The 12,527-nt window shown below is 35.9% G+C and overlaps 1 protein-coding gene across 1 annotated transcript; it reads right to left on the reverse strand.

Moving 5' to 3' along the window:
- Nucleotides 1-3,234: 3,234 nt before the first annotated feature.
- Nucleotides 3,235-4,822, reverse strand: LOC133872360 (zinc finger protein 10-like). The gene has a single exon (XM_062309856.1). The coding sequence runs from the start codon at nucleotides 4,511-4,513 to the stop codon at nucleotides 3,590-3,592; it is 924 nt and encodes a 307-aa protein (XP_062165840.1). The 5' UTR covers nucleotides 4,514-4,822; the 3' UTR covers nucleotides 3,235-3,589.
- Between the last annotated feature and the right edge of the window lie 7,705 nt (nucleotides 4,823-12,527).

Consider the following 12,527-nt stretch of genomic DNA (forward strand, 5'->3'; position numbering starts at 1 on the left):
TCAGAGGGTCTACGCCTTCTTTGCTTGGGGAATATGCTTCATTTTGACATGCTTCTCAATCCGCGTCATTTTCTTTAAATGCCTTTAAGCCGTTGATAATGTTTCAATCTACAGCTGAAAAGTTAGGTGATAGGAACCGGTCCCTTCGAGTTAGAAGCCTAATCAACTTCACTTGGGTGAAGTATCCAATCCACGTGATCCTTATCAATTAGTAGATAGGTAGCTAGATAATTATGTTATCTTTATTATTATGTTGGATAAACTACGCTTATCTTTATCTTTGTTTGTTTAGCAAATGTTTATCAAGTCTATGAGTCATCAAGTCAGGTTAGTGTTATTAGATTATTAGGAGTCTATTATTTCTAATAGATTAGTTTGAGTGGTTGCTTATCACAACTTGGTTGAGTCGTAGTAGGAATGTTCTGAGCTGTGGTTCAATCCTACAATACTATGTTATCTATTTAAAGAATGGAAGTCATAAATAAAATGGAAGAAAAGAAATAGACTTTTGTCTTGTGGTTTATTTCCAAACCCTACTTGGATTCACTTGGGGTCTGTCTCCAGCCATTAATTGGAGTTCATTATCAACAAATTTTCCATTCCATTTTCATATTCCTCCATTATTCATCCAGTTCATTAGAAAGCACCTATCATTAGGTGCCTATATGTGTCTTTTGAATACTTACGATCGACCAGTATTAATTTGCATGATATCATCTGGGAGATCAGGATGAGAGTCAATCAATTACAAGGTCTCGACTCCACTTATATTAGGAGAACAGATTGTTGAGATTGTGGGGCTTCTACGGTTGTTCTCGTATGTTTGAGGCCACCTTTTTAGGAGCAGCTTGTTGTTTCAGATATGCACCATGTGCCTTGGGTTCTTTTTCTCATTCTTTTCAATGAATATTCACGTGTATATTAAATAAAAAAAAATTAGGATTAGATAATTAACTATTCCATAATGTTAAAATTAAGTTCAAGTACTTCAATGTCATTGTCCTCATTAAAATTGTGGGATTATAAGTTAGAGGTCCGACGTTTGAATTCTTTAGCAGGGGATTGGAATGATCAAGTGGAGTCTTCCTCTGGTAGCCCAACATTTATTTGGGCAGATTGGTTTCAAATATATAGACTCTCTCTAGACAGAAAATTACTAGGAATTGCAATCTGAAATAATTAAGGAGAGTTGGTGTTCGCACATATATATTTATCTTCTACTTGTAATAAATTTTAAGGAATTTGCTGCCTGATTTGATGCTCTAATTGAAGATATAAACAACACATGAGCTCCTGAGGGAGGACACTCCCTCCCATGCAAATATACCCTTAGTTGTCAAAACAAATATAAACTATAACTCTCCCAACAACCAACCTTATTACTCTGGGTTTCCTTCAAAATTCTTATTCTGTAAACAATAATTTGGAATTAACAAAAATGCCCCAAACAAGATAAACGCCACACAGGCTGAGAATAAAGTCTATTGCGTCACTCAATTCTATATTATCTCCCTCGAAAAGAAAAAAGAATTGACATCTGATGGCCATGTGCACCTCTGGCGCCACTGCGCCCCAAAACTTCATTTAAACCTCTCTCTCTCTCTCTCTCTCTCTCTCTCTCTCTCTCTCTCTCTCTCTGTATGTAACAGTCCTATCCAACTCACGACCTCAAACAAGACAAACCCCTACTAATCACTTCTTACACAAATGGAGTACTTCGTAGAAGCCAAAGCAAACAATCTCACTTTCCCTAATATATACCTTTCTCTTTTCTCTCTTTCCCTTTCACATGCATCGTAGAAAACAAAGAGTCACGTTGAAAGATCCCTCAAATTAATAATTCAAACAATTTTCAATTCGTTGCCTCAAATGGAAAATATTTACTGGGTATGACGTAGTTTCGCTGCAAAACCATTAAAGCCATCAAAATTCAATTAAAAGAAAGAAAAACGACCCTGAATGATCGCCTTAATTGTGTCATGCATGACTTTAGGTACTCCACCTAGGGTTAGGGTTTATAGGGGATTTGAAACTTGTAACTTTCTTCTTTAATTTTAGTTAAGGATATATAGCCTATAGGGTTTTTGATTGAGGACCGGAGTGTATATATATATATATTGAGGACCGGAGTGTATATATATATATATATATAAAACTAATTCATACATACAAAGAAAGAAACAAAAGATGCGTAGATAGCGTTTAACAGTCGTGATGCGATAATATTCTCTTTGTGATTAAAAAGAGGCCCGCGATAGTATCATATGCAATACTTAATTGGATTGATTCCCGGAGTTGGTGGCAGTTTTGGAAGGATTGGGAAGAGAATGGAGAGAGAAAAGTGAGAGAGAGAACACAAGCAAGTGGATTTATGTGGACGAGAATACTGAAAACTGTATCAGGATCTAATGGTGATGATAATAATACAAGAGAAAAGGGAATCGATGTTGGGATATATGTGGCTCTATGTGACTTTGAATAACATAATCTATGTGTGACTTGTGGGTTAGTTTTAGTTGCGAGTCTGATGGAATGTCAGTGAGGTATAGTGAATTGGGAAAGGAGCTCACGAGATTCCATGCAGTTTTTAGTCAGTTTCCTTCACCTCTCAAACCCCACATACATAGCCTAATCTTACTACCTAAACTTCCAAATTATCTCTCTTCCCTTCCCCTCTCTCAATCGCAAGTAAAAGTAATGTTAGTTAGTTGTTGTACGTATGTAATACAACTTGATGATATGATGATAAAAACCAAACCCGCCCTTCAATCAAATGTACACTTGTAAAGAAACAAAAATGAAGGGTCGCGTTATTTTAATTATATGATAATATGTTAAATAGCATTACTTTTTAGACAGTCACACACCCATCTCCTTATACATTCCATCCTAACCTAGTTTCTGGACATGCACTGATCATCTGTGACAGATTTAACATTTTTACCACTGCACACATCGGCAGATCTGATCTGATCGAAAGGACTCATATGATCCATTTCAAACCTGAAATCCTAGAGTTACAAATTGAAAATAGAACTTTTCTTTGAAGACGTTGGAATGATCAGATTAAAAGAACTCAACAAGGCAATGACTTAATTGATGGTAACAAAGAGATATATTGCCTGTGAAACCCTAAACTACCATTACATGGTATTACTTGTCAAATCATGAAAATATAATAGTAAAACTGGCAACAAAGTACAAGGGAAAAGTGAATATATCAAGTGTTGGAACTTGGACGGAAGAAATCATATCGATCTCTAGTTTAGACTTTCCAAAACACCATTTTGTAATGATCGACTAAAAAAACAAACACGAAGTTATCATTAATTAGTATGATTAAGAACAAGCTGACATATATATATATATATTTGTATTGTTATCATCCTTCTTTTGATGAAGTTTTCATGCTTTATGTGATATACATCGTGTTATTGTTACACCCTGCAAATTCATGAAATCTCAAGAAAGTCGGTTGGTCAAACTCCAAGCAAAGAGGCCTTGACCTCTAGATCAAAGGGAAAACGGAAAAAGCAAAAGGTGGGGAAATCAAACAACAGAAGTTCGTTCATTTTAGCACTGATCAGGTTCAACAGTCATACCTTTTAGGTCGATCGCCAAGCCTGAGCTCAAGATCTAAGTCCTCTATAGAGTTAGGGCTTATTTCAAGTACCTTTGATTGGAGATGTTGGCTATCAACTGATCTTGCCTTTAGGAAGAAAGGTAACGGGGATGCATCACTTCTCCTTCTCTTGCAACTGGCTGTACTCTCCTCCTTACCACCACCTGAAACAGTCTGATGACTTCGGCAGACAACCAAATTCAAGCTCACAGACAAATCATTTGTGACATAATCCCCCTTTGCCCCATACCTTGATTCTAGAACTCTTGAATTCTTCTCTTCTTCCGTTTTCAGATCAGAAATACAATAGTATTTGTTTGACCACAATGGAGGGGAAGAAACAGGGGACCTCTTTTGGTGTTCTTGCACAATAGGAGAAGAATGAAGACGGATACAATTTTCTTGAGTTGGTGGAGCCGATGAAACCCTAGGAGATGATGAGGATGGACATGCCACAATACCAGGATGATGATCAGAAGTATTAGGGTTAGGGTTATAAACCAAAGTACAAACCTGATGAGATGGGTGCTGAAAGCCCAAAGATGTAAAGGAATTATTCTGGATGGGGTTGTGATGATGATCATTTTGACGGTTATGATGGAGAGTTTCATTGCAGGAACCTGGAGACTGCTTTAGTCTGGCTCTATCTCTCCTGTGGACATTCATATGACCCCCTAAAGCTTGTGCCGACCGGAATTCCCTTCTACAAAAGCTGCAAGAATAAGAGCGTGGAGGCCATATGCACCCTCCTAGAGGACCAGCCGCGTCTTCCGCGAAAGCTTGTTCTTCCCATGAATTATTGTATAAAGGGTTCGTCGTCGGAGCCTGAATATCATGAGAATTCAAACCATGCTTCCTCTTCGCCCACACTCGATACTGTGCTTGTTCCATTGCACCACAAATCTGCTGAGCTTCAAGGAATATGAGGATCTTAAGAAAGAGGAATGTAGACGTAATGAAGTCAGTCTATGTCAAAGTTGGAAAGTGAAAACTACATGGAGTCTACGAGGCAGAGAGCTGGGCTTAGACGGGTTGCTTAGGGAGTAGTTTGGAAGGTGAAGTGGTGGGTACTCTTCCTTGGCTGTCTTAGTAGTGCTGTAGCTACTTTTTGGGGTCTTGTGGTTGGCTTCTAACGCAGTCAATCAGTCATTGAATTGGGTAGTCCAATTTTTCCTAAATTTTTTTTTCCCCAGAAACTTTCTATTAGACTGGGGAAGCAACGGTTTATATAATCACCAGTGGGTCCTAAATTCCTAATTAATGAGTCTACCTGTGTGGTGAGGAGTGCTTAAAGACAAACTGCAATAATCTGACTGAAATCTCCTCAGGCAAATACTGCAAAAGAGGTGGCATGATGGTTTAACAGTGCACCATTTGTGGTCACATGTCTCGTTGGGAGACCTATATAACAGTATTATCGTTTACCTATTAGGATATATTTTCCATAAGCTTAATTAACAGTACGTGTCTTCGAGATGATCAATAAATCATTTAGTAAAAATCATATTCTTCCCATCATAGATCTAACTGATCATTTCTTTTATTTGATCCCGGCCAGAAAGTCACTCGTAACGTACGCTAGGAGTAGTGCTTAATTCTGGAATGGTAGAAGCCGATTGGTTTTGTAACGGCAGCCTAATAGCTCATGGATGATGGAACAGGTCAAACTTGTTAAATCACTAAATGTCCTAAAGCTAGAACTGATAATAAGGGATGTATTAAGTATTTAATTTATTTTTTAACACCTTTTTTCAAGTGCGAAACTTCATAATAAGTGGCCGGGCTATATAACATGTACGTGAAATATTTTATTAAAATTGGATGTGAATGACTGAAACATAGTTTGAATTCAAAAATTTTATTCTGATACCATATTAAATCACCACTTATTCTAAAATTTCAAACTTTTAAAACAAGCGATAACTTAGTAAAACTCTATTCGAGTTCATCTACTTTGCCCGAGAGGTAAAAGTGGCACGCATGCATTTGGCAGCACATTGTTCAGAGAAATTTTTGATTAAAATTTCTTTAATACCCATTAGGCCATTCTTTTTAAGCTAAAAGAAAGAAGAAAAGGAAAAAAAAAAAATTGGCCCAATGTGACGAAAACGTCTCATATCTATCCTTCCTCAACGGCATGACGAAAGAAAATCAGAATCCGGCCATGAAACATGCATGCATGTCGCATTCTAATTACATGGTAGCTAGTGCGGTTTGATGGTGCAGTTGACTCTTTGATGTCCATCATGTCCATGTAAAACTCAATTAGGAAGGTTTTAAATGAAACCTTAATGATCACTACTTCTAAGAAGATATATAACATACCTCTTGAAGAATATTTCACTTATGTACCCTTTTAATTTCACCAATTTTTTTGTTAAAAAGCCCAAAATGCATGCTCCCTTTTGTTATAATAAACAAAAAATGAAAATTTTGGCGTGGCTATGGGTGAGTCAAAGGCATTTCTTTTTCTTTTTTTTTCTTTTTTTTTTTCTTTTTTTTTTTATAAAAAGGGGACATTTTGGGCATTTTAAGAAGAGAAAAGGGGGAGGGGGGGGGGGGGGGGGGGGGGGGGGGGGGGGGGGGGGGGGGTGGGGTTAAACTCAAGGGGCTGAAACATGAAATATAAACATTACAATTTTTAAAATTTGAGGTCATGATTGCAAAACCACTTATACTTTGAAGGGGTGTAAAAGTGAAGTTTCCCAAAAAAAAAAAAAATTCTAACACAGTCTAAATTATTATTTTAGTTTTTGCATGGTTTTGTATTCTTTTGTCTTCCTTGATTATAAGAAAATATGCATAGTACTTTTTTATTTTTTAATGTTTACCTAATGATTCTTCAACTTAATTGGTTTAATATATGAAATTATCTCAACTTTTGCAAAACTAATATTTAATATTTTTATTCAAAATTTGCATAGTATATATGGACCATGCTATGGATTAATTACACTAGCGTACGTGTACGTTTGTTGGCACATAACACATAGGCTAATCCATGGGGTGGGGGCGTGGGGATTGGGCACGGGGCATGCATGGGAGCGAGCCAAACAAGCTAACAGCTAATAATGCATTGTCTAGAGGGAGAAGGGAAAACACACAGAATACCGATATCGAGGAATGTTCTTCTTTGAAAAAGAAGAAGAGATGAATTACCTGGGATGATTTATTGCTAGTAAAAGTTTTAAAGGGTCTGAAAGATAATACGTGTTTTGTTCTGAGAGGCCATATATATATATATATATATGTGTGTGTGTGTGTGTGTGTTCAAGAATTTTTGGGATTCCATGGCCCTCGCGGCCCCTTGTCTCTGCAACTGTGGACACTTTAATTTTCTTACGGTTAAATATATTTTAATACTTTCAAATAACAACTATTTTTTTTTATAGAACCTCACAAATTGACATGGTTTGATAATTAGACTCATCAAAATATTAATTTATCGTAGTTAAGACACTACGTTAAAGTCACACACCTTAGGGGTGTTCAGGCGGGCAGATTTAATCTCCTGCATCTGCTATCCGCAAATGTGGATGTGGATATATAGCAAAAACCACTATTTGTAAGCGCTGATACGGATAATAGTTTAAGGGTGTGCGGATCTGGATAATAACCGCATACGTATACCCTTTATATTCGAAAATAATAAATATACTCCAAACTAACCACAACCAAACAATTCACCAAATATGTAAAACAATAAAGCAATTAATACAGATATTTGGTTACGAAGTAGAAACTCTTTGAACTCAAAGAGAAAAACCACTCCGGAAAAGCCAAAATTAAGAAATCAATTAATACGAAGAAATAACGAATTACAAGATGTTAATACTCACAAAACCGTTGTAGTCGTCATACTCTTGAATTATAACAAGTGACTCACTTGTCTGCTTCTCTCCCAGAACCTCTGGAGAGTTTTTCTTCTTGATCTTCCTTAATTGAACTCCAATTGGCTTTAATTGTTTAAGGTTGATGGTTGAATTAAAAACTCTAAAAGAGATACATCATAATTCTATTAAGGTCTAAAACTCTCTCTTAACACAATGAATTCTATATTAGAATCCTTAAAGAACTTCTACCTAGAAACATCTTTAAATAAGCTTAAGAAACCTTAAAATAAATCAGGAATGGATTTCTGAGCGACAGCGTCCGGACAGGTTATTATTGTGTTTGGACACAATGTGAAAAGTAAAACTTTCTGTAACCTCGGTTTGGACAGGCAACCCTACTGTCTGGACATAGTAACAAAACCAAATTTCTCTGTAAGTCATGTCCAGATACAGCTTTTGGCTGTCCGGATACATGTAGAAAATTTAATCTCTCTAGAAGTCATGTTCAAACACGGCTTCTAGTTGTCCAAACATCTGAAGAAAACTTAAATTCTCTAGAAGTTATGTCCGGACACGGCTTTTGGCTGTCTGGACATCTAAAGAAAACTTGAACTCTGAAAGAACTTTGAGACCAATTTTCTCAACAAATAAACAAACGTTTGTCACATGAATGTAGCCAAGGTATAAAACTAACAATATCTAATACATTTTTTTCAATATATATATATATATATATATATATATATATATATATATATATATATATATATATATATATATATATATTTCAATCACGAATGTGTTATATTTAGACAATTTATGTTTTTTATGTTATGAATTTGTAATACTATTTTTTTTTTAATGTTGGATTTATAATTTATGTTTTTTAATGTTTGCTGGCTTAATTATTGTGCTCAGTAAATGATATATAAAAAACATAAGGGTGTTTATTGTGAGCATTGATTACCATGAATAGGTGTGTCCTGTGAGCATTGATTACCATAAATATTTTGAAGTCGTATCCATCATCTTATTTTTTCTCGGTTCTACGTATTTTTGGTGTTGCATTATATTTTTAAAACAAGCCCAAAGATTAAAAATCGGTTTAAAATATGTCAATTACCTATTTGCGGATAGCGGATATCTAAAAGTGATATCCGCATTTTGCGGATGCTAGTGCAAATATCCACATGTACACCCTTAACGCATGTGACCACTTTTCTATCAACCTTCCTATCATACCATTCACTTTTTAAAAAATAAAAATAAAAATTTAAAACTTAAAAAAAAAAAAAAAAAAAAAAAAAAAATTGAACTTTAATGGTGAGGGTGGCCACCCTCCAATTGCACTCCTATTTCCATTTTTTTACGACCAATGCTAACGGACGGGCTTAATTACGTAGTTGATATATCTAAATGATACAGCTATTAATTCGTAAGGCTTTATAAAAAATGGTTGTTAGTTGAGTAGATTAAGGTATATTTAATTCATTTTCTTATATATATTGATTAACATATGGAGGAGGGTTATTTGAAAAAAGATAAAAATATTAGAATGAGACTTAATTTGGGTGTTTTGGCCCAAATTAAATGTGCACATACGCATGTAAATTCCTTGTGTAATAATAAGCTTAAATAGTTGAATAAAGGCCTAAATGGCTAGCTAGTCCTAAATTATTTTAAATTCCAAAGAGGACAAACACTAGTTTAATGAGTGGAAGCTTTGTCGATCGAATTAAAGTAATCAATTAAATGTATCATTTTTTTTGTTGGTGACACTTGTCTTCTCGATCACTCGCATTAATTAATTAATTTGATCATGCAATAACATTAAGTTCTTAGTAAATTAAGTCGATCTACTGTTGAAAGGAGACTCTTAAACATTCTGAATGGACTGTAGCTCTTGTTTCTTATCTGTGCCTTGCAACTCATCAAGAAGACGAGGTAGAGAAGGCCAAAAAGACCCGATAGATTAGGCACGTCTTCATTTTGAACAAATTTAATAAAACTAGTTATCGTACTAATTTCCTTAGTTTTGTAGACAAACGCTACAATTAATTAATTTTCAATTTCCTCTCGAGTTAGCGTAATAATGTTGATTCCATAGGCTTTAATTTTTAGAACATTATTCTGATCACACAAAGACGAGGATATATACGATATATGCCCCAGAGAGAGAGAGAAAGAGAACAAATAAAACAGAACAGAAACAAAGCCAAATATATGACTAAAACACGGAACCGAATACCGGTCAAATTGACCCAAAAATTAAAAAAAAAAAAAGAAAAAAGAAAAAAAAAGGAAAACAAATTAATGAAAGTACCTCGCACGCATGTTTTGCGCAGCAAAGTAGGAACGTACGTATAATAAACGGTATAATTAGGAAATGGCCGGCTGCGATCAGGGAGGGGCGCTGCTTTTGTTACGTGGCCACCCTAGGATTACTAAAAGAAGTAAAAAAGAGAAGCAAAAATCACTGTTTGCTAATTAATAACTATATATATATATATATATATATGAGACTAGCTAGGAATAATCTAGAAATAAGTGTACGTCCCACAGGCTTGACCATGAAGCATGTTTCCGTGGAAGGCATTAATTCCGCGATTGGTCAAAGGAGATTGGGTCTATAAAGACGGTTGCTTATCATCTTAACCTTGATTTGTCGGGCTTCAAGTTCAATACCTTGTCTATGAAGGCAGTCAATAAGAGCATTCTTAGTAGCCTCACCAAATTTTACTCACCAAAATAATTAAAAATCACTTTTTTCTATTCTGGTGAGCCACTTTATTAAAATTCCCCTAGCAGCCTCACAATTTTAACTAGTCAATATTCACTATTCCATTTAAATAATAATTTTTTCATATATATATTTTTTTTATATAATCTTTTTACAAAAAATCATTCATATCCATGAAATAATGACAATATCGTGTGAGAGATGGGAGATGGGAGAAGAAAATAAGAGAAAAAAGGAAAAAAAGTGTGCTAATCATGTGAGAGAGAAAGGTGAAACAAAATTTGGTGAGTGGGTTGTTGAGTGAAAATGCCTGGTCTAATTTGACTAGTAATTTCAGTCATCAAATTTTTTTGGTTAAAATGGTGAGGCTACTGGGAGTGGTTTTTAAGAGTTTTCATCAAATTAGCTCACCAAAATAGCTAAAAAACTAATTTGGTGAGGCTACTAAAAATGCTCTAATATAAATTTCAAAACACCGTCCCCACTTCCTTTCTTTTTTTAAGGAAATGGAATAAAAAACAAGGAAGGAGTGGATTCCCTAACAGCAAACACAAACAAAATTACAATGCAAAAAATACAAATAAGAAATAAGAAATGGGTCAAAAATGACTCGGTCCCATGCGTATTGGTTTAAATTCGACCAAAAAATGGGCAACTCAATGTGATTTTTGAAGCAAGCCAAGAAGTTGAGCCGCTTGAAATCTACAACAATTATCACCAGAAGAAGCTGTTGAAAGAAAAGCAATGCTGCATTCCGACCAGGAGTCACCGAAGAGAGGAACAAACTCCAGTTACAAAAGTTTCTACTACTAGGTTAAACCACTTAGGAACTGGAAGACTATAACCACTACAACAACAACAAAAAAAAACCCGCCTGGAAACACTGAGGACGAAAAAATCCTTCACAAACCCACACTGAGCCTTCTGCACAAAAATCATTCTTGTTCTTTTTCTCAAAACCATCAAGTATCCGGCCTACACATCATGAACCTACACATCAAACCCAAAACTTTTCACAAATCAAACCCAAAAATATCACAATCCACACCCAAAAATTATCACAATCTTTCAACTGTAAATCATTACAATCCACACCTAAAACAAACACAAAATGTAAATTAAACCTAACAAATCTACTTACCCAAACAAAAAAAACAAAAAAAGATCCAGCACCTGGATCTCTCTCTGCATTCTGGCCAAAGATCCGGCCGAGAGTGGGTTTCAGCTGGATCTGTCAAACCAGAGAGAGAGAGAGAGAGAGAGAGAAGCCATCGTCCCGTTCCCATCGTTAAGCCAAGGCAACTTCAAGGTTAGCCAAGCTGTCGTCCCATTCTTGTCGTCCCAATCCCGCCAACTGTCCAGATCCCATCTTTAGTTGCCGGTCGGAGAGAGAAGAAGAAGAACGAGAGAGAGAGAAGAGAGATCGAAGAATAGCAAGAGAGTTTGTCTTTTTAAAAGATGTTTCTAAGGCGTGGATAAATTTTATGGACTAAAATTATAGATGGTTTTTTTATAGACGGTTTTCCATTTCCAAACGGATTAGTTAAAATCGTTTGGAATTTTATGGACGGTTTAATTAAACCATCTCTAAAAACAATTTTACAGACGGTTTACGAAAAGTTGTCTTCAAATTTTTTTTTTTTCTAGATGGTTTCCCGTCCATAAATGCCCTTTTTTTTTTTTTTGTAGTGAACCCTCAAAACACACAAAACAAAAACATATAAAAATACAAAGCAAACAATAGAAACACAACAAAAAACCAAAAAACAGCTGCATTTGCGTTGGTAAGCAATGGCGTGGTGGAGCATGGAATCCACACACAGGCATGTGAGATCTATGTGCAGGCGCGGAGGGAGGCAATGGGAAGCAAAGAGACCAAGGATGATAGTAATGAGGCATGTCGGTGGGCGGGACTGACGGAGGATGATAGATCTAGCTTGGAAGAACCAAGATATGGACTCCAAGTCCGTCCCGAGTACAAACCACTGGGAGGAAACGAAGTGGAGGCCATAGGTGGTGGTATGGAGGAGGAGGAGCTGGCATTACGTTTTTTGGAGGAAGAGGAACCAAAAAAACATAAAAAGATCAGTAAAAGGGCACGGATAGAGAAGGCTAAAAACAAAGAAGGGATTCCTCCTCCCCTAAAACACTCGTTGGAGGTGGTGGAGTGCCTCACAAAGAGGAGGGGAATCTAGAAAGAAGGGGAGCTTCATTCTCTAAAATAAAGAGGCACCTCATCCCCGCTTACCTTGATAGCATTGTGGCTAAATTTGGTCAAATCCACCATTTTTGTGAGGTTTCTTCACTTGTAAAAATTGCTTAATTTTACAAA

This window comes from Alnus glutinosa, chromosome 7, assembly GCF_958979055.1.
Source record: "Alnus glutinosa chromosome 7, dhAlnGlut1.1, whole genome shotgun sequence".
In the NCBI taxonomy this organism is placed as follows: domain Eukaryota; kingdom Viridiplantae; phylum Streptophyta; class Magnoliopsida; order Fagales; family Betulaceae; genus Alnus; species Alnus glutinosa.

What these genes read in the sequence shown, in the direction of transcription:
- LOC133872360 (XM_062309856.1), bottom strand. Translation starts at nt 4,513, where the DNA reads ATGGAACAAGCACAGTATCGAGTGTGGGCGAAGAGGAAGCATGGTTTG.